This window comes from Marmota monax, unplaced genomic scaffold (assembly GCF_021218885.2).
Source record: "Marmota monax isolate L192 unplaced genomic scaffold, Marmota_monax_Labrador192_F-V1.1 WCK01_AAM20220418_F8-fsc01496, whole genome shotgun sequence".
Classification (NCBI taxonomy): Eukaryota; Metazoa; Chordata; class Mammalia; order Rodentia; family Sciuridae; genus Marmota; species Marmota monax.
In genome coordinates this window covers 37,450-62,471 of record NW_026693581.1, presented here as the reverse complement: position 1 = coordinate 62,471, position 25,022 = coordinate 37,450, and the positions used below count along the sequence as shown (strand labels likewise).

The 25,022-nt window shown below is 56.7% G+C and overlaps 1 protein-coding gene across 1 annotated transcript in view; it reads left to right on the top strand.

Annotated features, from left to right (window-relative positions):
* The first annotated feature begins 1,103 nt into the window (after positions 1-1,103).
* Positions 1,104-25,022, top strand: part of LOC124102857 (cGMP-specific 3',5'-cyclic phosphodiesterase) — a 28,859-nt gene continuing 4,940 nt past the window's right edge. Inside the window, exons 1-9 of the mRNA XM_046459288.2 lie at positions 1,104-1,614; positions 5,261-5,386; positions 6,791-6,885; positions 12,178-12,265; positions 14,882-14,982; positions 16,422-16,499; positions 18,352-18,415; positions 23,205-23,279; positions 23,874-23,957. Coding sequence (XP_046315244.1) covers positions 1,567-1,614; positions 5,261-5,386; positions 6,791-6,885; positions 12,178-12,265; positions 14,882-14,982; positions 16,422-16,499; positions 18,352-18,415; positions 23,205-23,279; positions 23,874-23,957 — 759 coding nt within the window. The 5' untranslated portion in view covers positions 1,104-1,566. The remainder of the gene's footprint in view (positions 1,615-5,260; positions 5,387-6,790; positions 6,886-12,177; positions 12,266-14,881; positions 14,983-16,421; positions 16,500-18,351; positions 18,416-23,204; positions 23,280-23,873; positions 23,958-25,022) is intronic.

The window sequence follows — 25,022 nt, the reverse complement described above, 5'->3', positions numbered from 1 at the left end:
GTAGAGCTACACTGTGTCCTAGGTGTGAACCACGTCTGGGTTCCAGGTCCTGAGCCCTATAAACGGCTGTGCATGGTCCTGTTCTCCTGTGGGGTCTGTGTATGGAGATATGCTGTGGCCTAAGTGAACCAGATCTGGATTCTAGTTCCTGAGCCCCGTGCATGGCTGTGCATGGTCCAGTTCTCCTGTGGGGTCTGTGTATGGAGATATGCTGTGGCCTAGGTGTGAACCAGGTCTGGGTTCCAGGTCCTGCGCCCTGTGCATGGCTGTGCATGGTCCTGTTCTCCTGTGGGGTCTGTGTATGGAGATATGCTGTGGCCTAGGTGTGAACCAGGTCTGGGTTCCAGGTCCTGAGCCCTGTGTATGGCTGTGCATGATCCAGTTCTCCTGTGGGGTGTGTGTATGGGGCTACACTGTGTCCTAGGTGTGAACCAGGTCTGGGTTCCAGGTGCCGAGTCCTGTGCATGGCTGTTTGTGGCTCCAGTTCACATGTGGGTCCTTGTGCATGACTTCTGTTGACGTGTGGGTACCGTGTTTGGAGCAATATGCCTAAGTGTGAACCAGTTTGGGTGTCTCTTAATCTACTCTTAATCTCTCTTTGTTTTCTCAGATTTTAGAAATTATGATTGTTCTTCTTTTTATGATTTTTAAAATCACAAACTCCTTATCTGAGTTTGTATATTCTGTGTGTGTCCCTCTTAAGGTCTGAAGTGACACTCTCATGTGAAGCTGGTGAAGGGAAAGCATGTCACACGTGACTGCGGTGATGGGCAGTGTGCATCCCATCACTCTGCCTGCTCCTGCCTTTGCTGCCTGATAGTGGTTGTTTTTCATTTGTAGCCTTCTGAAGAGAGCAGGGAGGCTGCACTCTGCAGCCCACCCTCCTCCACACCATACAGCGGGTAGGGTCCCCTCTGGGCAGGGATGGTGGCAAAGGCTGCACCCACCCACCTACCTCAGTGCAGGAGAATCAGGGGCAGAGCTGGTCCTACCCAGGAAGGCCCCAGCGAGACCCCCATAACTCATGGTGCGGCATCGGCCCCACAGTGAGGAGGTAGAGAGAGGCACAGAGAGCTGGGGCAGAGATGAAGGTTGGGGAGCCTCAGGGAAGGTGGAACCTCAGTCCACTCCGGCCTGCTGACTTTGCAGGTGGACACACGTGGGTGAGAGTCAAACCCCTCGACCACGGTGCCAGGATGACCGGAATTCCCAGTGGCCACTGCTGAAGTGCCGGCGTGGTGGACGCAGGCCTTGGCAGCTGGTGGGCAGCATTTAGAGCAATTGGCTTTTATTTAGTATCACTGACCTATGGGCTTTGAGGGACATTTCATAATCCAGACTAGAGCCACATTAAAAACAAGAGAATGAACGATCACAGTGAACTGGCTCCCTAGAGCGACGTGAGAAGGCTTCGTGGTCTGCTGCCGCTTCAGGTAACAGCTTTTTCTCTCTCTCCTCTCACCCAAGGCTGCCGTGGTGCCATCAGCCCAGACCCTCAAGATCACAGACTTCCGCTTCAGTGACTTCGAGCTGTCGGACCTGGAGACGGCCCTGTGCACGGTCCGGATGTTCACTGACCTCCGCCTCGTGCAGCGCTTCCAGATGAAGCATGAGGTGGGGCATCGGCCAGGGAGGCAGCGCTGGGCGCCAGCCTGGACGAAGGACTGCTGGGTTCCGAGAGGCCGTGTTGCCTCTGAGGCGTGGTCTTGCCGGGTTGCCCAGGCTGGCCTCAGTCTCCCGCTGCCCGGCCTCCCAAGTCATTGGGTTTCCTTGTGTTAAAAGAAAAGCCATTGTCCCTCTAAAGACCCACAGGACGCACTGATCACTGTCTAGCTCCAGGCCGAAGTCAAGGGAGTGTTCTAGATGTTGGAGCTGGATGCAGAAGGCTGGGTAGTGGACAGGTGGGGTGCGAGCAGGGTAAGGAGCGGGGTGAGGGGCCTGGGAGCCGTCCAGAGGAGCTGGGCTCTCGTCCCCAGGAGGTCCGAGCCAGGGCTGTGCAAGGTGGTGGCTGACATACTACCAGTATATGAAGGAGGACAATCGTGAGTGTCCTTGTCTGCAGTAAGGGTCCAGGCACTGACGGGAGGCCAACCGTGCCCACAGGTCACCTGTGGGTGAGGCCGAGAGCTGGTTGACCCCCTCACTCTGGCCTCCCAGAAGACTCGAGTCAGGACCTTCTCGTTCCCATTTGGAGATACCCAGGAATTGTTGGCCTTGTAGTGCTCTGTCCAGTGCCCGAGAACTAGTGTGGACAGAAGGCCCATATGGGAATAACTCGGCCTGCAAGTCACTCACAGTTGGACACCCTGTCTCGGGTACCACTGTCCTCCCTGGAGAGAAGCCTTACTCTGTCTGTCAGTCTGCTATGGAAGTGTCCACCCATGCCTGGGACAGGCCAGCTGGGGGCTGTGCCTGCTCTTGGGGCCCATGGCCAGAGAGGAAGGTGGGCAGACACAGCCAGGGTCCTGCATCAGGTCTATAGCTGGAGGTGTGAGCCCGTCCTTCTCCAAGTGAACCATACCTATGACTCTGTAGGGGGAGAGCCGGATCCCATGTCACTGTGGGGGAGGAGCCGGACCCCATGTCACTGTTGGGGGGATCAGGACCCCGAGTCACTGTGGTGGGAGAGCCGAACCCTACGTCACTGTTGGGGGGGCCCGTGTCACTGTAGGGGGAGAGCCGGACCCCACGTCACTGTAGGGGGGGAATCGGGCCTGGAAAACATCATGCTAAGTGAAAGAGGCCAGACTAGAAAGTCAAGAATTGAATGATGGGGGGGGGGTAGAGCCAGACCCCACGTTACTGCATGGGGGGAGAGCCGGACCCCACATCACTGGCAGGGGGTGAAGAGCCAGACCCCATGTCACTGCGTGGTGGCGGGGAGAGCCAGACCCCACGTCACTGGGGGCAGGGAGCCGGACCCCACAGGCCAGCCATGGGCTGTACCTGCTCTTGGGGCCCAGGAGATCCGGACTGTGGTCCCTAGACCCACCGGTCTTCCCTCCTGCTATGGAGCACCAGTCTCATGCTCTGACGCCAACTAAACCCAGAATAACAGGCTCAGCCCAGGCTCTGGGAGTGTGTTCAGTGCTCATGAACCCAGACTGTGGCACTTGCTCAGAGATGAGCTTCTTTCTCCATCTTTAAGCTACTTTTGCTACTGTTGTTTTCCTGTGGACCCAGAGCTTTATTTTGCATATACAATTTTCAAAAGCCTGGTGCTTGGTAGCTAAGCAGTAACTTTGCCCGAGACGTATGTGTAGTTTGAAAGGTCAGAGATCTCATCAGTGTGTGTTAGGACTTGGAGCTGGACATGCACTTGCCCCGCCCCACCCCACCCCAAGGCCTGGCACCTATGACCCTTGCAGATGTGCAGCACATGAGCCCAGGAAGAGCCTGCTCTCCGAGGGAGAATCCCTACAGGTGTGGCTTCTCAGGCTCCCCTAATTGATGCCACAGGGTGGGATATCTTAGCAAGCAATCTACAGATTTAGTGCATCCCGGTCAAAATACCAGTGACATTCTTCACAGAAGTAGAAAAAACAGTCCTAAAATTCATTTGGAAGGATAAGAGAACCAGAGTAGCCAAAGCAGGCTGAGCAAGAAGAGAAGCACAGGAGGCGGCCCACCACCTGGCCTCGGGCTGTACCACAGGGGACCAGTGGAGAGAAGACGCGAGACACGCCACCGACTTAGAGCCGTCTGACACTCGACAGTCGCCAAAAACATGCACTGGAGAAAAGACAGCCTGTTTAACAAAAGGTGCTGGGCAAACCGGAAATCCATATGTAGAGGGATGGAACTAGATCCCCATCTCACCCTGCAGAAAAGTCAACTCAACGTGGATCAAAACCCTAGGAATTAGACCAGAAAATTTCTGATTGTCATAAGAAAGCACAGGTCAACTTCCTTAATAAGACACCTAAAGCTCAAGAAATAACACCAAGAATTAATAAATAGGGGTGGCATCAGATTAAAAATCTTCTGCACCGTGAAGGAAATGAGCCCGAGGAGAGAGCCTATGGAATGGAGAAGATCTTTGTCAGCTACTCTTTCAACAGGAGTTAATATCCAAAATACACAAAGAACTCAACAAACTTAACACCAAAAATATAGAGAGCCCATGCAATCGACAGGCAAATGAACTGAGCCAGCATTTCTCAGAAGAAGGAGTTCCAATGGCCAACAAGTGTGTGAAGAATGTTCAGCATCCCTAGCAATCATGGAAATGCAAACCAGAACTTCTGAGAGTTCATCTCACTCCTGCAAGACTGCAAACAGTAATAAACACCGGCAGGGTTGTGGGGAAAAGGTACACTCATCCACCATTGGTGGGACTGCAAATTAATACAGCCACTTTGGAAAGCAGTGTGGAGATTCCTTAAAGGAAGGTCTTTATCTAGAAGATCTAAAGTCAGCATACTACAGTGATGTGGGCATACTGATGTTTCTAGCAGCACAGTCACAGAGCCAAGTGGTGTAACTGGGCCAGGTGTCCATCAACAGAGGAATGGATAAAGGAAATGTGCATATTCACAGTGGAGTTTTACTCCGTTGTAAGGAAGAATGAAGTGATCTCTCACTGGTGAGTGGATGGACCTGATAAACATCATGTAAGTGAAAGAGGCCAGACTAGAAAGCCCAGGACTGGGTGATTTCTCTCATATACAGAAGTCACAGGAAACTAAGGAATTTTAAAAAGGGAAATATCATGAAAATAGAAGGGAGAGCAATAGAGGAAGGGGATTGGGGGAGAGAGGAGGGGAAGGACAGGGGGGCTGCAGAATGGAGCTGACCGCACTGTGCTGTGTACACTGTGAACGGATCCCAGGACTCCACTTTAAGTCCCTCTGTAATGGAGAGATACCTGAAATCACAGAAGGAGGGCCAGAGAGGAAGAGATCTGGGGGCGGGGAAGGGGAGGGGAGGGGAAGTACTGGGGACCTGGGAAATGAGCAGATTTTGTCCTGTGCACGTGTGAATGTGTCAGAATGCACCCCACTGTCACACACGCTGCGGTGCACTAACAACTAAGACGAGCCAGCCAGTGCTGCCGTGCCAAGGGTGCCTTTCTCCGTCCGCAGCGTTTTGCATCTGATGTCTAACTTGGATAGCCTGGTGGTTCCTGGGCTCCGGTTGGAACTGCCCCAGCAGGCCCTGGCCAGGAGCTTCCTCGTGCACAGGGTCGGGCATGGGGCTGGACTGCCTGTGCCGCAGCGTGCGGTGCTGGGCTGTTGTCACTCCTGTGCTGTCTCCACAGGTGCTGTGCAGGTGGGTCCTGAGTGTGAAGAAGAACTACCGGAAGCATGTGGCCTACCACAACTGGAGGCACGCCTTCAACACTGCCCAGTGCATGTTCGCTGCCCTGAGAGCCGGCAAGATCCAGGTGCGCATGGAGCCGCTCAGAGCCAGTGCCCGGGAGAGGGACGGCAGGGTCTTCCAAGTCCTTTTAATGTGCACTAGTGGGGACTGGAATTAGCTACCTGCCACTTGGAGAGGGCGCGTTTGTTGGAAAGCCTGGGATAGCAAAACGCCTCGTGGCTCACTGTCACAGACAGTACAAGCGGCCACGCAGACCCTTAGGAAACCTCTTGTTATCCAGAATGCTTGTAGGAAAGCAATCATCGCCTGTGGCAGGCAGCGCTGGAGGGGTGAGAAAGTCCCACCTTCCGTGCTCCCCTCCGCCCCAGGCAGAGCAGCGCCCCCCAGAAGCCGCCCACGGCTAGTGGGCCTCTTGGGGACCCAGGGCTCTCCACTGCCTCCTCTGGAGCACTGAGATGATTCCGAGGGCTACCTTGTAGAAAGGTCTGCTTCCTTCGACACTGACCAGGGACTGGAGGGAGACGTGCAGACGCAGTGCAGGCGATCGCTCTTCCCATCTCACCCCATCTCTGTTGAGATCCTATCCCAGCAGGGATCAGCAGTCGTCCTCCGGGTCCTGCATCCATCCCAGGCCTCCATTAGTTCAGACTCCTCACTCTGCTCTTTAATGAAGTCCACAGCTGTTGTCTGTCTCAGCTCTCAGGGGTTCACACGGCTAGATCTGAAAGCAGGAGAGGCTGGGCCGCAGCGGTGGTGGAGCGCTGGCCCAGCACGGGCGTAGAAGTGACCGCTGACCTAGAGGCTGTGCAGATGCTGGATAGCGTTTCCCTGCCGGGGCAAACGTTCATGAGACATAGGATACACTTAAGCAGAGGGTGCTCAGAAGCAGCGGTCTTTGTGTGTGCTTAGAAACCTGTTCCGTAGCACTGAGCGATTCCGCAGGAGGGCCTGCGCCATATCCAACTCGCATCTGGAAGCCCCGAGGCCGTAAGGCAGACTCAGAAATGACCCACGTTTGGCTCGGGAACACAGTTTTACATCTCGAAAGCCAGGTTTTTCTCCCTGGCCGTCTGGTCTCTGCGGTCTGCTGGAGTTCCCATGCCCACATTTCTGAGTGGTGCCGCGGCTGACAGGCGAGGGAGACAGTCTGCAGGGAACTGAAGGAGGGAAAGTGGATTAAGGCTTGTCACAGGGTTCCCCAAACACACAGAGAGTGAACAGTCAGTGGCCTGGGGCTGGGGTGTGGCTCAGGGCTCAGCCCTTGGCTGGCTCTGGGGTCCTTCCCCAGAATCCCCCAAAATGATATTTCCTCGGTGTGGACAGATCACTACTTTTGAGACTCCTTGGCTTCTGTTTGAGGGGCACTGTGGTGCCCTGCTGCAGGTGCCTGCACGCTGCTTCCCGCAGAGTGGGTCCTGGTGAAGCCGCGCAGCGCTCTCACCGCCTCTCTCCTCCCCGACACCCTCAGAACAAGCTGACCGACCTGGAGGTCCTGGCGCTGCTGGTCGCCGCGCTGAGCCACGATCTGGATCACCGCGGCGTGAACAACTCCTACATACAGCGGTGAGCGTTCCCTGCCTTTGTGGGGCATGTGTTTAAAGTTAAAGCCACAGAAAGAAGTGGATGGTGGGAGTCTCAGTTGAGCTCCTTCCATGCACGCGGGCTGTGTTTAGGGGAACCACCAAGGACAGCACTTGGCTGGCCAGCTCCCCAGGCCACAGGCTCGGGTGCTTCGGTGAGGATGGTGTCTCATTGGCAGTGGCCGGAGCTGTGCCTCGGTGCGTGCACTCCCGGCGTAGGAGCATCTCTAGAGAACTGCCCAGGCTGCTCGGGGGCAGCTTCCCCTGGAGCAGAGAGGACAGTGTGGACATGTGCTTCCCTTGCCGCGCTCTGGACAAGGCTTCTGTGGGTCAGGGTCAGGGGAGGCACCTAGCACGGTTATGGGGAAGTAGGCCTCATGGCCAGATCTGAGTTCCCAGTCCACTCCCCTGCACAGTCCCTCTGTGGCCTTGGCCAGAGAGCTGCAGATGGAGAAAATGCAGCCACCTCAGGGTGGCGTCACCGCACCCAGGCCAAGGGGAAGGCCGGGGCATGCTGTGCGAGCTCAGTAGCAGATGCTAGAGACGCTGCGTGGCACTGGAACCTGCCCCTGGTGGTCCTGAGGGAGGACCCTCGGCCTGGACCAGAGCTTCTGACCTCAAGGCCGTAAGCGAGTGGGGCGCCTGCCGCAGGCCCCATGGAGAGGCGGCATCACCCCTCAGCAGACGGTGGAGCCTCTGTGACATTGTCATTTTCCTATAGCGACTTGGCTGAAAAGTCCACATCCTGATGCAGAACCTCTCTCTGCCAGTGTCCTTCAGTGGCACAGGAGTGAGCGTTCGGGAGTTCTGAGGGACCAGACGTCCTGCAGCTGGAGAAGGCTCTGCTCTCGGCCTTTCTCTGCGTGGCCTGAAAGCTTCCTGTGGAAAGAATCGCGTGACGTGCAGCCGTGTCCCGTGCTGACCCTCGGCAGGGAAAGATCCTGGGCTCCGGTCTGGTGTCACAGGCTGCTGGTCCCTCTTGAAAACCTGCCTTTTGGAGAACTGGAAGGGTGACAGGTCCTTTGTCCCCTGCACTTCATCCTGATTCCGACTTGAAGAGAAGTTATGAAAGGGAACAACGCGGACAAGAAAAGATTCCCAGCATAGTCAAGCCACAGGTGACGTCTCGGCAGCCTGACCTAAAGACCAGTGGGCACGAGCTGTGATGGACCCACCCCGCTGCAGAGCCCAGGGTCTTCTCGTCACGGGGCTGTTGGCACAGAGATGATGCCCTGCTGCTCTGCCTGACAGTGAGGAAAATACACTCAACTATTTTTTCTTTGTTTATATAAAAATAATTACCAGATAAACATCTGGAGGAGCATCATCCTCTCTCTTAACAACAACAAAAAATCCTGGGAAAAAGTCGTAGGATGCTGAATGTTGCTCAGATCAGACTTGGGCCAAATGATAGCTTTCTTAAAAAAGTTAGTTTCAGAGACTTTCATCTCTTCCTGTGGTTTTTCAAAGAAGCAGCTAAGAATTTTCCAGGGTTTTCTCTTTCCTTCTAAGCAAACGGGCAATACTTAAAGCTGGGTCTTCCTCACGGGGGCTCCAGGGAGAAAAGCACCCTAAACATTCCCATAGAGAGCCCTGTCTTCCGAGGGGTGTACCTTGGGCAGACCCCACTGAACGTCCCAACTCCTCAGTAGAGAAAGTCAGAGCGCCAGAGGCACAGAGGGGCAGCAGGACCCAGTCGCTGGAGCCACCCCTCAGGAAGGCTCTCTGAGATAGGAGAGGCCTCCCAGGCAGCTGCCCCAGGTCTCTGTCTGACACTGTGGCTCACCATCCGCGGCCAAGAGGTCAGCTGTGCGGGGTCTCGCAGGCGCCCGTGAACTCGGGGACAGAGTCACTGCTCATGCCTGCTTCTCCCACGGCACGGGTGGATGAGGAAAGCGGGGTCTCGGGTGGAGGTGGGATCATCACTGTAAGAGCAGGCCGTGGGGGACCCAGGGGGGAGGGGCAGACTCCACAAGAGAAAGCACAGCGTGGCCCTTGGGTTTCAGAGAGAAACGCCCGCAGTAGGACTGGAAGACCATCTTGCTGTGTTGACGGGATTCGGCTTTGGAGGGGAGGAAATGACATGGGGCTGTAGAGTGTGGCACTTCCCCTGGAAGAAGGGCTGCAGACATAGGTGTGGATCCCGTCTTTAGGCCATGGTCCAAGAAATGGTGATGACCAGTACAGACAGCATTGAGTGAGTCCTGCCTGTGTAACACAGGGACCGTTGGGTGCTGGAGAGGGAGACTGGACCTGCCAGTGAGGCCACCTCCACTTCTGGAGGAGGGAGTGTCGGCCAGGACCAGTGAGGTCCAGCTCCACCGCTGGAGGAGGGAGTGTGGGCAAGGACCAGTGAGGTCCAGCTCCACCGCTGGAGGAGGGAGTGTGGGCCAGGACCAGTGAGGCCACCTCCACTTCTGGAAGAGGGAGTGTCGGCCAGAACCAGTGAGGTCCAGCTCCACTGTTAGAGGAGGGAGTGTCGGCCAGGACCAGTGAGGTCCAGCTCCACCGCTGGAGGAGGGAGTGTCGGCCAGGACCAGTGAGTTCCAGCTCCACTGTTAGAGGAGGAGTGTGGGCCAGGACCAGTGAGGTCCAGCTCCAAGCTGGAGGAAGGAGTGTGGGCCAGGACCAGTGAGGTCCAGCTCCACTGTTGGAGGAGGGAGTGTCGGCCAGGACCAGTGAGGTCCAGCTCCACTGTTGGAGGAGGGAGTGTCGGCCAGGACCAGTGAGGTCCAGCTCCACTGTTGGAGGAGGGAGTGTCGGCCAGGACCAGTGAGGTCCAGCTCCACTGTTGGAGGAGGGAGTGTCGGCCAGGACCAGTGAGGTCCAGCTCCACTGTTGGAGGAGGGAGTGTCGGCCAGGACCAGTGTTCAAGTTAAAATTGAACCACTTGTCACCTGCATGAAGACAGGGGCGGGCCCTCTTGGTGGGTGGCACAGAGGGAGGTGGAAGGCACAGTCCCACAAGGGTTGGCGTCCAGATTGGAGAGGAGTCCTGAGGGCGCCACCAGCTCTGGAGATGGAGGTGCAGGAAGGGGCTGGCGTCCTGCCCTGCCTTTGGGACTGGACAGCCTCCAGGGGACCAAGGAGCGTGCAGGTGGGGTCACAAGCCCACCCTTGGAGCCTGTCTAGTGTGAGGGGCCCCTGCCAAGGCTGGGTCATGGCAGCCTGGAGACCCAGGTGTTAGTGAAGAGTCAGTCCAAACACCCCAAGGTCAGCGGCTGCCATGGAGAGCCCACCCTGGGGAACTGGGGGCCTGTGACTCTGAAGGACTGAACGCTGCTGCCGCCTGCTCGGAACAGGGCCTGTGCCGGCTGACACCACGGGTCTTGGATGTCCCCTGGGCTGCCCTCAGCCATCTGTGTGGTCCACGACCTGCCTTGTGCCTTGGTGGGTGGGGGCAGCGGCCATCAGTCTGGGCCCCGCTGCCCCGAGGCTGCGGGGTGTGTCTATCCGTGACGTGAAGAGATGGGGAGTGCCAGCCAGGGCCAGGAGGTCGGAGGGTCAGATGGACGCCAGCTTAAAATAGGCGCAGAGAAGGGAGGCCGTGCAGACCCCAGGGCGTTGGTGTGCGGGACAGATGGCGGGAAAGGTGGCGGGAGAGGTCTGGGCCCTGAGTGAGGAGCGTGTCTCGGCCGCCAGTGCTGGTGGTCCTGGGGAGGGGCAGGGTGGCCTTCCGAGGGCTCTGGCTGCCTGCTGTTTCAAAGGTTCCTGTTTCTGCACACGCCCTGACAGCGCTGTCAGAGCTGGACCCGTGGCTGGCCCGGCAGGCTGAGTGCCACAGCTCTGAGCTCAGGGAGTGGACCCCGGCCCGCGTGGTTTTCTAGGTCCTCCTGGGCACCAGCGTCTGCCGGAGTGGGAGGCCGCAGGGTACGAGGCCTGGCTTTCTGAGCATGGCTGTGAGCCGGCAGCGTGGGCCCTGCCTCCCTCCTGTGGCTCCCGAGGCTGTGCTCTCAGATGTAAGGCGAGCACGCCTGCACCTGTCCAGTCCCCGAGGGGAAGCACCCTGTCTGCATCTGACGAAGTGATGCCCGCTGACGTTCCAGCTTGCTGTGTCGGGGCCCTGACGGCCTTTCCCAGCCCAGGCAGCCCGTGGAGGCCACGTGGAGCACCGAGGCGCTAGTCAGAGTGATACAGGCCAGGAGATGCACTCGGATCCCCTCTCTGCCATGTGTGTCCACCCAAGCAGGTTCTGAACCTCCGTCACCAGAGCACGTACCGGGATGCCCGTCTTGCAGCGCTCTCTGCCTGGTTTCCCTGCAGGCACGGCCTGGGACGGTGGAGTGCGCAAGGCCTGCAGCCTCCCTGGCTTAGGCTCCTGGAAGCCCCCTGGGCCTCCTAGCTCACCAGGTGGCCCAGGCATCCTTCTCCTTCCGGCAAGGCCTGCTCGTCTTTCCCCTTGCCGAGGAGCAGTCTCTCCTGAGCACGAGGTGCAGGAGTGAGCATGGGCGAGGCAGGCGGGCTCTGGGCCTGGCGCTCCCACCTCACAGTCCTTCAGCCTGGAGCACCTTCTGAAGCCTCCACAAATCACCTGCTGGTCAGAGAACTGCAGGGAGTGGCAACTAGCCAGGGGCCTCGGACACCTGCCAGCACTCACCGGCCCCTTCCTGCAGCTGGGAGCACAGATGGTGGGGCTGCGCAGGGCCAGAGGCGAGCACTGGATGCAGGCAGTGCGCCCTGTGCAGCCTGGCTGTCTCCCGCCTGCTGAACTGGGCACTGCCATGCCTCTCGGCTCAACCCGGGCACCACTGGGTCAACTCAGAGAGCTGGCGACGTCGGGCACTGCAGGAACCAGGAACCAACTGACTCAGCCGCCTGCTTCCCTCCAGGGGGCCGAGCCTGGGCAGCCCCTGGGCAGCTCGGTCCAGTGACAGGCCCCTGAATCCCACCTCATCAGTGCTGGGAACATCGACCCCCGCCTGAGCGTGACTGCAAAGGCAAAGCTAACCTGTGAATTGGTTCAGAGTCTAAGTCAGATGCAGTTTTAAAATTGAAGACTGTAAGGTGTGCGATAATATTTATGTGTAACAGGTGTTTTCTTACCCCTGGGGCGGCTCTCCCTTCCTGTCCCCACACTGCCGGTCCACTCTGCTAAAACACCAACACTGCTCACACTCAGAACAGGCAGGTTCTCCTGCCTCGGGGCGGTCTGCCTGCTCCCAGAGGTGGCTGCTCACCCAGAGGGCGGAGGGCGGGCGGGCTTGGCTGCTGGGTGAGGCCGTCTGCTGAGCTCAGCCACACTGAGGACGCGGCCTCTCCTCTCTCCACGCCCACAGGACAGAGCACCCGCTGGCCCAGCTGTACTGCCACTCCATCATGGAGCACCACCACTTCGACCAGTGCCTGATGATCCTCAACAGCCCGGTGAGTCCCCCTCTGCGGCTCCCGCCTGCTGCTCCCACCTGCAGCTCTAAGCCTGAACACGCGCCCTTCTCTTTTGGGTAGCAACAGGAACCAGATCCGCGGAGACCTCGCAGCGCCTCTGCCAACCAGAGCCGTCTCCACGTTGCCCCTTAGGTTGCGGGGCTGCGTTGGCCGCCCCGTGGGAATGGCTCTGTGGCTTCTGCAGCCTGGGGTTTGCTTTTGGAGTCACAGCTCTCCTCTCCCACTGTGGCGCTGGGCGTTGGCTTGGCCTGGCGCACACTGAGCACTGCTGTGCCACCAAGAAGCACACAGCCTTCTCTTCACTAAAACCTCTAATGCTACCATGTTGTCAAGGAAGGGTGCTGTTGGACGGCCGGGGTGCCTGGACCGCTGTCCATGTGCGCAGACGTAGGCCGTGCACAGAACCTCCCTACCTAAGGGCAGTAAGGCAGGAGAGGAGCGCCAGGGCATTTGAGGGGGCGTTTGCCGAGCGCAGGCCTCGTGCCTCCGTGCCATCTCTGTCTGCTCATGTGACCCGGGTGACAGAGGGAAGTCCTGACTGCTGTGCTGACAAGCACTGGCATGGGTGACCCCAAAGCATACACATCACCTCGTCTGTGGGTGGGCCCTGGGCTAGTGCCTTTCTGAGCCTGGGGACAATACCCAGAGTCCAAGGCAATCTCTGTCCCTCCTTTGTAAGTTAAAGTCCTCCAGCTCCCTTAGGTCCCACCATGTCGTCCCTGGTTCTCAATGGAGAGGCCAGATGGCCGGTGCCGGGGAGTTGGGAGCTTGACGTGAAGGCTCAGGCTCCCCCTTCCTGCATGGTGGCTTCCCTCTTGCTCCCGTGAGCTGCTGCTAGCGCCTTCCTCACCCACACCTGCCTGCAGGCCTCTCCAGACTTGGAGAGCAGGCGTCGGAGGGCCGGGTGCTGTCAGCCCTGTTCTGGTAGGAAGCCCCTGTGCCAGGAGCCAGGGAGCCCCGTGGAGCACTTCCCTCTGAGCAATGCGTGCTCCCCACAGAGCACCCCCGAGTGGGAGCCAGACAGCCTGGCCCTTAGACTCCCTGTGTCAGGGAGGTGTCCAGACGCAGGTCCTGGCCCGTCCCCTCACCTGCAGGACCTTGCACAGGACCTGCTGGCTGTCACTTGAGGTGTGAGGACCTGCTCCCACTCCTCATGACCCTGGTGTCATGGAGGTGAAGATTCACGCAGCCTGCTCCAGCCTCCGCAGAACGTCCCATAGATGGCCTCGTGGGGGGCGTGGCCAGGGCCTGTGACTGTCACGGCTTGGTCCCTGTGTCACTGCAGTGTACTATAGGAGCAGTTCTTACCCAAGTTGTCGGGGCTCCGATGAGCCAGAACTGTGGGTGCTGGATTTTGAGTTCAGCAGGGAAGGAAGGCCCCCGCCCAGTCTCCTGGGGGCAGGGTCTGTTTTAAGAATGTTAGACAGGCACCCCAGGAGGTGCTGGCCTTGCTCCATGTTGGCGGTCACCTGGGCCCTGGCCTGCCTGGCTTCGCCTCAGCGCCCACCTTCTCATTTCCACTGCTGGTTTCTCACTCTCACATCTCAGGGGCACTGGGGACCTGCTCGGCCAGAGGTCTGGCCTGGGCCTGGTTCTGTGCAGGGTGCAGCTTTTCAAACCAAGACTCTGCAGAAATGTGTGTGTGGTGTCGTGTGGAAAGGCCGTGCTGTCCTCCTGGCAGCTCTGCCACCCGCGTGCTGGAAGTCCTTCTTTTACTGGACAGGACAGGTTACGGTGTGTTGGCACACGTGGAATCGGCTGTGCGTGTGTCGGCCTCCACACGAGGCCTGCTGTGTGGTTCATCTTTTAACATGATGTACAGAAGTTACAGCCTCTGCTTGGGAAGGAAAACTAAGAATGTAGCACTAAAGACGCCTCCGGTTGTGCTTGAGGTTGTTTTATCTTGAATACAAGCATCTCTGCTTGGCTCAGAATCTAAAATGACTCAGTGTTTAGAGGACCTCTATGTCCGTGGCTGAGTGACGCGTTTCGTCATTGATTCAGCCATGCCACTGCTGCAGTGCTTCGGCTCCTCTGGCCCTCGCCTGGACGGCCGGCAGGTGCCTGGTCCTCACCGCAAGCCCTCTGCCTCCTGGCCTCGTCCCCAGGCCTCTGGGCTCTTGTTGGCGCTGATTAACGAGACACATCTGACTCCGTTCACAGATGTTCTGGGCGCCTTCTGTGTGTCTGCGCTCTGCGTTCTACTCCGTCTGACACTAGAGAGCCACCAAGGTGTGTGGATTCACCTGAGGATCCTTCTGGGCTTATCACAGAAGCCACAGGGCCGTGACCCGGATCGTCAGTTTGACCCTCGCAGCTCCGCTCCTGACACCCCTTCACTTCTCAGTTTTACCTGCTGTTAGATTGTAGCCCAAAACCTGCCAGAAGGAAGAGTAGGTGGCCAGGAGATGTTCTGTCTGTGCTCAGGCCTGGGGAACAAGTGGCATGTCACCCAGGGTGGCGGGGAAGAGCAGACGGTGCCATCTCCCGCGCCGCTCGGGGCAGGTGACCGGAGCTGTGTTCCAGATGTCGCAGATGGCTCCCCGCAGCGTCTCTGGATGGAGTGCTAGTGATGCTTCTCTTTTCTCTGTCAAGGGCAATCAGATTCTCAGCGGCCTCTCCGTTGAAGAATACAAGGCCGCGCTGAAGGTGATCAAGCAAGCCATCCTGGCCACAGACCTGGCGCTGTACATCAAGTGAGTCTCAGGAGACCCCTCTGAGGCAGGTCTTGCAGGCTTCCTGCACCAGGCCCAGGTCTGGGCAGTCCTCAGACCCCTGGCAGCGCTGACCCTCAGGTGAGCAGGGAGTTTTAATTGTAGCAGCCCGTTGCTCACTGGGAGCTAAAACTCACAGAACACATGGCTATTTCCCTTCTTCATCTCCCATGGTGTCTCTGAAGCCATGATCGCCCAGATCTCTGACTCAAGGTCATTCCTGCTGAAGGTTCCTGGGCCTGTGGCCTTCCCCCTTTCCCACACCCGACTCACTCCATCCGCACCTCCTTCCTGCCACCATCCAACCCCGGGGGCAGGAAGAGGTACCAGAGCCAAAATAGCAGCTCAGGGTTCTTTTTATTTGATTTTGGCACAAGAAGGGGACATTCACGTACAACTTTGAGACTGTGAAGGTGGCGTTTGTGATTGTGCACCTGCCCAGCAAGGCACTTCTCCGAGAGCCCGACAGTCGGGGGGTTTCCAACTCGCAGGGAGAGTGCTGGTGCTCTGTGAGATGGGGAGTGGGGGTCCCCCGATTTCCCAGGAGCACAGCCTGTCCTCTGCATGAGGGTCCTTGGGCCAGTTTGAGCCACTGTAAGGGGAAGCAGAGCAGACAGCACAAACACCCAGCCACCTACGCCAGATGTCCACTGTCGAGGCCCCAGCAGCACCCACACACCTGCTGCGCGAGGGTGGACACTGAGTTAAGGAGAACAGAAGGAAACACAGTGAACTTCCCGTCAAGTAACTGCTGAGTAAGGACTGCCACATGACCAGGCACTTGAGAACGACCTGTGACCTCACAGCCTGCCCAGGCCTTCTGGGCCTCGTGGGTCTCACCTGACCAGAAGAAACCTGCCTGACTTTGGTTCTCAGCAGGATGGTCAGTGCCGTCCCACGGGCGTTCCTTTCCCTGGGTCTGTCTCCAGCTGGACCTTGAGCACTGTGCCGAGTAGTTCTTCAGATACTCAGCAGTGGTGGGCCCAAAGCAGCTCCACCCGCTGACCCTGCCAGCTCCTGGGATGACCACAGAGGCACACTAACTTACCAGGCCTTCCTTGGCTTCCAGAGCCTTGCGCTCTATTTCACAATGTGTAGGAACACGGTAGACAGAGCTAACCTGAACCTCTAGGTCTCATTAGGTCCCGACCTTAAAATGCCTTAGATCTCACTTGATGTCACGCTTTTTACTCACTTTTTTATTAAAATATTCCAGAATTGAAATGACTGCTCTTTGTGGTTAAAAACCAGGTGAAGTTTAACCTTCCACCAAAACCACGCGAGCAGAGGGAAAGTGGGGAATCAAGTCTTTTCAGATGGTGGTCTCCTGGGCCATAGGAGGGAAGGTGTATCCATGACCCTCTAGGTCACGGGGGAGAGCAGGGGACCTCATAACTGCCTAATGTTTTCTGTATTTCAAGGAGGCGAGGGGAATTTTTTGAACTCATAAGAAAGAACCAATTCAACCTGGAAGACCCTCATCAGAAGGAGTTGTTTCTGTGAGTCATTCTCCCGCCATCTGTGGAGGCCTCGGTGCTGGCTGGCCTTGGTGATTGTGGTCCTCGGTGGCTTGAATACCCCTGGTGCACTGGCTTTCTGTGGTGGATTGAGTGCCATCTTCTGCCTGGTGTGGGTAGGCAAGAGGTGTTTCAGGTTGGCATGTTCTGCAGTGAGCTCCCCGCACCCTGCGAGGCCTAGAGGGACAGAGGGGTGCTCTGTAGTGAGCTCCCTGCACCCTGCGAGGCCTAGAGGGACAGAGGGGTGTTCTGCAGTGAGCTCCCCGCACCCCGCCATTCCTAGAGGGACAGAGGGGTGTTCTGTAGTGAGCTCCCCGCACCCTGCCATTCCTAGAGGGACAGAGGGGTGCTCTGTAGTGAGCTCCCCGTACCCTGCGAGGCCTAGAGGGACAGAGGGGTGCTCTGTAGTGAGCTCCCTGCACCCTGCGAGGCCTAGAGGGACAGAGGGGTGCTCTGTAGTGAGCTCCCCGTACCCTGCGAGGCCTAGAGGGACAGAGGGGTGCTCTGTAGTGAGCTCCCCATACCCTGCCATTCCTAGAGGGACAGAGGGGTGCTCTGTAGTGAGCTCCCCATACCCTGCCATTCCTAGAGGGACAGAGGGGTGTTCTGCAGTGAGCTCCCTGCACCCTGCGAGGCCTAGAGGGACAGAGGGGTGCTCTGTAGTGAGCTCCCTGCACCCTGCCATTCCTAGAGGGACAGAGGGGTGCTCTGTAGTGAGCTCCCTGCACCCTGCCATTCCTAGAGAGACAGAGGGGTGCTCTGTAGTGAGCTCCCCGCACCCTGCGAGGCCTAGAGGGACAGAGGGGTGCTCTGTAGTGAGCTCCCTGCACCCTGCCATTCCTAGAGGGACAGAGGGGTGTTCTGTAGTGAGCTCCCCGCACCCTGCCATTCCTAGAGGGACAGAGGGGTGCTCTGTAGTGAGCTCCCCATACCCTGCCATTCCTAGAGGGACAGAGGGGTGTTCTGCAGTGAGCTCCCTGCACCCTGCGAGGCCTAGAGGGACAGAGGGGTGCTCTGTAGTGAGCTCCCCGCACCCTGACATTCCTAGAGGGACAGAGGGGTGTTCTGTAGTGAGCTCCCCGCACCCTGCGAGGCCTAGAGGGACAGAGGGGTGCTCTGTAGTGAGCTCCCTGCACCCTGCGAGGCCTAGAGGGACAGAGGGGTGCTCTGTAGTGAGCTCCCCGCACCCTGCGAGGCCTAGAGGGACAGAGGGGTGCTCTGTAGTGAGCTCCCCGCACCCTGCGAGGCCTAGAGGGACAGAGGAGCCTTGCACTGTGGTGCTTGCTGCAGGAGATGGCTTTGCCCGTCCAGCAGCAAGCATGGGAACACTCTGGACACAGCAGTGTTCTCATGGTCACTAGAGCTCTCTTCCAGGGGCTGCATGATGGTGGGCCTGAGAGCTCGTCTCCTGCCCCTCCGCCTGCCAGGTGGGGCCTGTCTGTCAGAGGCTGTGTGTGGCTGAGCATGCTCAGGGTAGCCACAAGGAGCCAGAGAATTAGGACCGCCTGACTCACGATAGAGAACTTGCTGTCACTCTTGGCGGGTAACCGTTGGAAGCGCTGTCCTTATGCTGCCACCGAGGGTAGCTGCCTGGTGGAGGCGGTGGCAGGAACTGGCAAGCTCTCTGCAGAGGTGGACCCCTTCTCTCTGTGTCCCTGGGGCTGACGGGGCAGGGAGGATGGACGCAGTGTCTAGGGCTGGGACCCAGCACGGCCAGCTTCCATGTGAGCCCTGCTCTGCCGTTCCTGGGGGAGGGCCTTGCGTGGCCTCTGTGTGCTGGGTGCAGGGTCGAGTTCATGTGAAGGGAAACAGGAGTCTGTCTCTTGCCTTGCAGAGCAATGCTGATGACGGCCTGCGATCTTTCTGCAATCACAAAACCCTGGCCCATCCAGCAACGGGTACGTGCCTTAGTGGTGATGAAGAGTAACTGAAATGTCAGCACCGGGGCAGCCGGTTCCTGAGGCCGTCTTCGCAGCCGTGCTCCGGCCCGCTTCCCTGGCTCCGGCACTGTTAAAGCCGATGACTGAGCAGGGAAGCCTGTCATTTGCAGGAGATTCACTTGTACTTGGTATCTGATAGGTCAGGAAAGAGCATCTAGTTAACGCATAGCCAAGCCAGCTCCTGGGAAGGCTTAGTCTCAGCACTATTTGGGCTCACTTGGGGATTTTTTCAGCACATCCTTTTAATAAGATCGAAAATTAGAAGGAAAGTAATTTTCTTAGGTTGGCTTACTAGGCTACTCTCTGCTCTAAGTGGGCTTAGCAAGTGGAGTGTCCACGTTCCTGGGGCTGGTAGACGTGGGAGTGCTGAACGGATGTCAGGAAGCACCGGCCAGGAGCTCCTTCCTCGGGAGACCTGACTGCCTTGCTCTTTCTCAGGGCTGGAGGAGGCTCAGGGAAGCCACTGGGATGCAGAGCTGTCTGCGTGGTGGCTCAGTCCCTCGGGGTGTGCAGTCTTGGTGCCCCAGGGAAGGTGTGGACTTTCTGTGTGTCCAGCCCAGCTGCCGGTCATGGGCACAGCAGCCCAGGCTCATGCAGTGAAGCCTGCGGAGAAGAGAGACGAAATCGCCCCACGTGAGGAGGCTGGCAGGCCCTGGCACTCAGGCGGTGCTCACGACCTCCCTGCCCTTGTGAGATGGGACTGTAGGCCTGTTTCCAAACAGGAGGGAAGTGGAAGACGGGGTCTGTCTTCTGCATGAAACTACCTATTGTTTCATTGTAGGAAAAAAAATAAGAAAGGAAATTTGTTTTTATAAAATAAAAAGAAAAACTATTGGGAGCTACCAGAGAGAAGGCTGGGGAGGAGGCTGGTGTACTCACAGAGGCCCGCGGAGAGCACCCTCCACCTGCCTTGGGCCTCCTCAGCTACGCCCTGGACCTGCGTGCCGTCTGTCCAGTGGAGCTGGTTTTGAGGGCTGGATGGCAGTGCTGGCCTGGTCCACGGTATGGGCGGTCTGCAGGGTGGAGCTGGCCTGGAGCTGTCCAGCAGCTCTGCCGACTGCGGCGGCCCTTCCCGACTCCTTTGTTCTCGGAGCTAAGCCCGCAACCCTGTGAGTGCCGTGACTGTCGACAGAAACCTCCACCACGTCAGAACCAGGGGACAAGAACACGAGGTCACACCCACAGAGATGGCATGGCACGTGTCGGGATTACCAAACTGACACTGCCTTAAAGAATAAATCGTGATTTACCCCAAGAGAGAAAAAAAGTGAGACTTTGTGTTGGAGCAAGTAGCCAATGGAATTAAATAAGCAAAAGTAATAAAGAATCATAAGAATTACAAATAAAGAAGTAAACTATCTCCACTTGCAGGTAAAACTATATCTGGCAAGCCCAAAATAAACAGTGGGCAGGCTAAATGAGCAAATCAGTTATAAGATAAAGTAGAAGAGAAGCCTCTGTGACGGGGAAGAGTAAATAAAAGTATTAAATACCTAAGGATAGACAAAACTTGCAAAAACTATATGAAAGAAATTAGAAAACATTTTGTGTTGCTAAAGCAGAAGATGAGACTGATATAAATGAGAAGGTGTAGCATGTTCTTAAGAGAAAAAAATCAGTAGAAAGGTATCGTTTCTCTCTCTTTAAGCCAATTTACAGATTTTAGGCTATTAAATTTTTGTTCTCAAGCTAGAAAAAAATGATTTTAAAATTTATTTAGGAGGGAGTAAAAAGCAAAAAGACACCCAAAATTTCTGAAAAGGTGAAGCAATGAGGTGTTGGTGTTCTGATATGGAAACAGTACTACAAAGTCTATAATCACAAGTGGTTTGGGTGGCAGATCAGCAGAACACAGGAGAACCGTAGATGGTCCAGAATTGCACAGTGTTCACTGTATAACAAATAACACTCCAAATATAGGAAAGAGCTTTTACTCAATAGTGTGGGCTGAGCGAATGACCAGGGGAGGGAGACAGGACGGGGTCCAGTGCACACATGTGGACTCCAGGTGAAGCCAGGATCTTCAGCAGAGAATCAGCCCACGTGAGTTCTAAACACCTGGTGGGCACCTGTGGGACAGGCTCAGGGTGCACAAAAGCAAAGGACCCAACCAACAGAGTCAGCCCCACAAAGAGGAAGCCTGTGCCCCCACAGACTCCAGGCACAGACACGGAGGACAACTGCCCGTGTACCTGACCGTTAATATCCGCAACAGACAAAGAGCTAAGGGCAGAAGAAAGATGCCAACGACCCTGTGGAAAAATGAGCCAGAGATGCGAACACAAGGTGGTGGCTTTCCTACCGGGAACGACTTCTCCTTTGAGTCATAAGAGAAACTGAGTTAAAACTACACCAACCCAGCAGGCCTGCACGGAACCCCGGGCCGGTGCTGTTCCCGACAGCCAGACCCTGGAGGGAGCCGGAACGTCCACCCAGGAGAGTGGGTCAGCGTGTGGCAGTGTACCCCTCGTACTGGGGGGTTCTGTGCCATTCAGGAGGGTCACAGATGACTCGGGAACGTGCCACACCAAGGGGCACAGCCCAGTGCCATTCACAGGAAGTTCTAGCACAGGCAGGCTGGCCTGTGGGAGTGGCCGTGTGCTTCTGGAGGGAGGGAGAGAAGAGCAGAGGACGACGGGAGCCTCCTGGGCACCTTCTGTCTCAGCGGGGTGGTGACACACAGCTGTGGGCATCTGCTGCTACGCCAACCATCCCCTTGGGATCCACACAGCTTCTCCCCCATCGCGGAATCCACAGGTTGACAAACATCCCGGAGTTTTGTAGCGTGCTCAGTCGGGGCAGCTGGGGGACACTGAGGGCTCCGAGTCGCAGCCTCGAGGAGTATTCAGACTGGAGCCTGTTGGGCACTGCTTCTGGCATCTTATCCCAGAGACTCCGGGGAGAGCATGGAAGTGCTTATTCACGGCTGTTGGGAACAGCAGAGAAGCAGCCCACACACTCATCAGCAATGACTCAATAGACCACGGCCCATCCCACACAGACCCACGCATGTCATAGAAATGAGGGTCATCTCTGTGAAGAGTACAGAGAGAGATGTTTGTGTGAAAAAAGCAAGCTGGACAAAAAACGTGTTATGTCGCTAATTACATACGAAGGAGCAACATGTGAATATCTGTATTATGTAAATGTTTATATTAAAAACAGGTTTATCCACAAAGGGAAGTGAGTGACTTCCCACAGAAGGACAGTGAAAGGGGTGTGTCTAGCCAGAGTCCGAGCCCAGAGCTCCACCACGGCCTGTCGCGTAGGTTAGACTTGGACGTGCTAGCAGTTTTCCTGACTGTGAAACAAAATTGAGTGTATTTTTTAAATCATGAAATCTTGGACATAAAGGAAACAAACTTGATGTTTAGTCCTAGGAAGTGCTGATTCATTCTAAGGGACATTAAACCCTACCACCAGAAAAGACCGTAGGGAGCCCTGGGTGGTGCATCATCGGTGGCAGTTCTGTATTGACACAGCGTGGGCATGTGGCACAAAGGAGCATTAAGAAATTTCACCAGTGTTAAGAGCTAGGATTTCCAGCACAGACTGAGGCTTGCAGAAACCCTCTTGTCCTGAACTGGAGTTGGAGATGTTCTCTGAACCAGGTGTTCCTAGCTCGGGCCCCTGAGGGTGAGTGCAGTGAGCAGACCGGGTCCCGCCTGAGACCTCCAAGCCCTCAGCTAAGGAGCAGGCTGCATGCCGCAGAGGTGGCCTGGCACCACCAGGAGGCTCACAGGACGAGTGGGAGACCGTCTCCTCACACCAACAAGGGGCCCCAAGACCCCGGAGAGGACCCGGCTTAGTGAGCCCCTGTGCCAGCATGGAGTCAGGATGGAAATGCAGAATTATATTCCAACCCACGAATTCAAATTAACACTAAAAATACTGAAAACAGCCTTCCGTGGTCATCTTGAGAGCCAGGTTATTTTTTTGAAGTGGGGAATCGGGCATTTCTCCTTTCTTTTATAGGTTAAAAACTGTAGGGAGCCTTGGGATAACTACACGATTGCCGTGGGAAGCTTCCCTCTATCCTATTTTAACTCATAAAGGAAAAGGGAATGTCGGCTTTGAACATCACCCTTTCTCAGCCCTGAGTTGACGGATGTAGGCAGAGATCATTAATGATTGCCAGCGTCACAGACGGGAGCACCTGGGCTTCCTGCAGCCACTGGTGGGAGTGCACAGCACTGCCGCGAAGGAGCCCCACTGAGACTGATTTCCGCTGGCCGGCCCCCGACCACAGGCCCTAACTAAATGCAGGGGCCAGACCCAGCAGCCTCAGGGAGAGCATCTGCACATCCCGACTGCGAGACTGCAGGATAAGCCACCAGTTGTCCATCGAGGCAAGGAGAAACTGTGGGGAGAGCTGAGAGGGGACGTGTAGGTCAGAAGAAGCTGCAGGGACCGTCCACCCACCACCGTGATCAAGGGGCCTGTTGCTGCTGAGTCTTGGCGGCACCTGGACTAACGGGTGCTGAGTGAGCTGCTCACCTGCACATGGCACTGGCTGCCTCTCGCTGGCCAGCAGAAATGGCGCCTTGCTCTCAGTGCTCATCACAGAAGGTTGTGAGCGCCTCCCACGCAGTGAGTCAGTGCTGTCTGCGGGGCTCACCGCTGCGCGGTTCTGGTTATCGTGTCGGTGAGACACAGACCTGGCAGGTGGGGGGTCTCCACCCAGGGTCTCTGTTTTAAAGACTCACGTGCTTCTCCTTGCCTGAACTCAGCCCTTTGTTTGTTTCAGATAGCAGAACTGGTAGCAACTGAATTTTTTGACCAAGGAGACAGAGAGAGGAAGGAACTCAACATCGAGCCCACCGTAAGAACCCCACCTCCTGGCACTGCCCTGGGGCGGCCCAGAACCATGCTTTCTCACGCTTCTGTGAGGTCTTCCCCGGGGGACCCAGTGCTCTTTTGTTGCTCGGCACTTGTTCTGTTAGAAGTGTGAGTGTCACCCGGGAGGCAGAAGTGAGGAGAAGACGCTCCGCCCCAGGTGTCCCTCTGGCCCTGTAGCTTCTGATGACACAGGCGCTTGTGTGAGGCAGGTGCCGCTCTGCGACGTTTTCATGGCTGCGAGCCACACCTGCAGCCCCTCCTGGCACCTGCCCTGGCGTCACGATGCGTGGGGCCCTGCCACCTGCGGCACAGTTGTGGACGGCTGTTGCTGGACATGTGTTGCGCTCTTTACTGTCAGGAGGTTCCCAGAGGGAACAGGACTGGAGGCACAGATCTCCAGCAACAAAAGCTTCCCGCACCGCGTCCATCTCCTGCAAACCTCCCCAGTCTTGTCCGTCCCAGGGTGGGGAGTGCATGAGGCTGCCACCGGCTTCCCAGGCTGGCCCAGTTCATCTTTCAGAGCCCACTTTTGTTGTGTTCTGCAAACAAATGCACCCCTGTTTGTGTCTGTTTTCAGGATTTGATGAACAGGGAGAAGAAGAACAAGATCCCCAGCATGCAGGTCGGATTCATCGACGCCGTCTGCCTGCAGCTCTACGAGGTATTTATGGGGAGCCCATGGTGTGCTGGCTTAAGGCATGTCATGAACTAAAGCCTGAAGAAATCCGAGAGATTGGCGCTAGGCACATACTTTTTGTTCTAAACCGAGAAAAAAGGGAAAAAAAAGTAGCTTTGCTTCTTTTGCTGATAAATATGTTTGCATGGAGCAGGGAACACATTTTGTATTTGCTATTCTCAAAAACTTCATTCAGCTTAAAGGCCCACTGTGTGCAGGCCCAAGGGTTCCCACTGCGTGCTAGCTCACAGGCGCCTACTGTGTGGGGCCCCTCAGGGGTGTGGGAGGGTAGGGCGTGGCAGTGTCCTGAGGAGCTGCCCTGCACTCTGCTCTCCTGCTCTCTGCCCCACACCTGGGCCTCCACGAGGAAGCTGCCTCGACTTTTCCTCTCTGCCACACTGTGATTGTGATCTTAAGAAACTTGCCCCGAGGACGGGAAGGAAGTGTCTAAGGATGTGCAGGTTCCTGTCCCCACACTCCTGCTGGCTTGGCCTATTTGGACTTTTAGGAGTTGGGGGTTTTTATTTGTCTGTTCACATGTGAAGAGATTCCCCCCTCCCGCAATACCCAGTGGACTAGTTTAGATGCTATGACCCAAGGACAGAAAGAAGATTTCGTCTTTCAAAGTTCAAACAGAAAACTGCTTTTAGCCTTTGATTATTTGGGAAAGGAGCGTTCAGCATGGAGTTACCCTAGCACGTCCAGAACAGGGAGTCCTGGAAACCCCCGACCAGGGTGTTTCTGGCATTCAGAGACCGGGTTTGTAAAGTTCGTCTTCCAGGGAGAAGGACTCTTCACCCAGGCAGGTGGCTCCTGAACCACACCTGGGGTCCATCCAGAGAACACAGTAGGGAAGCGGTGCCCGGAGAGGAAGGGGAGCCCCTCCAGGGGCACCGGGCACGGCCCCTCCTCTCCTGCCTGCCCTCCCTGCTTATCAGTCCTCAGGAGCACCAGGCACTGGGCGTGGCACTCGGCAGGACTGCCGCCTCCCCACGGCTGGTGGAGGCCCAGCTGAATATACAAATGGGGGTCTGGGCCTTTCAGTCCTTG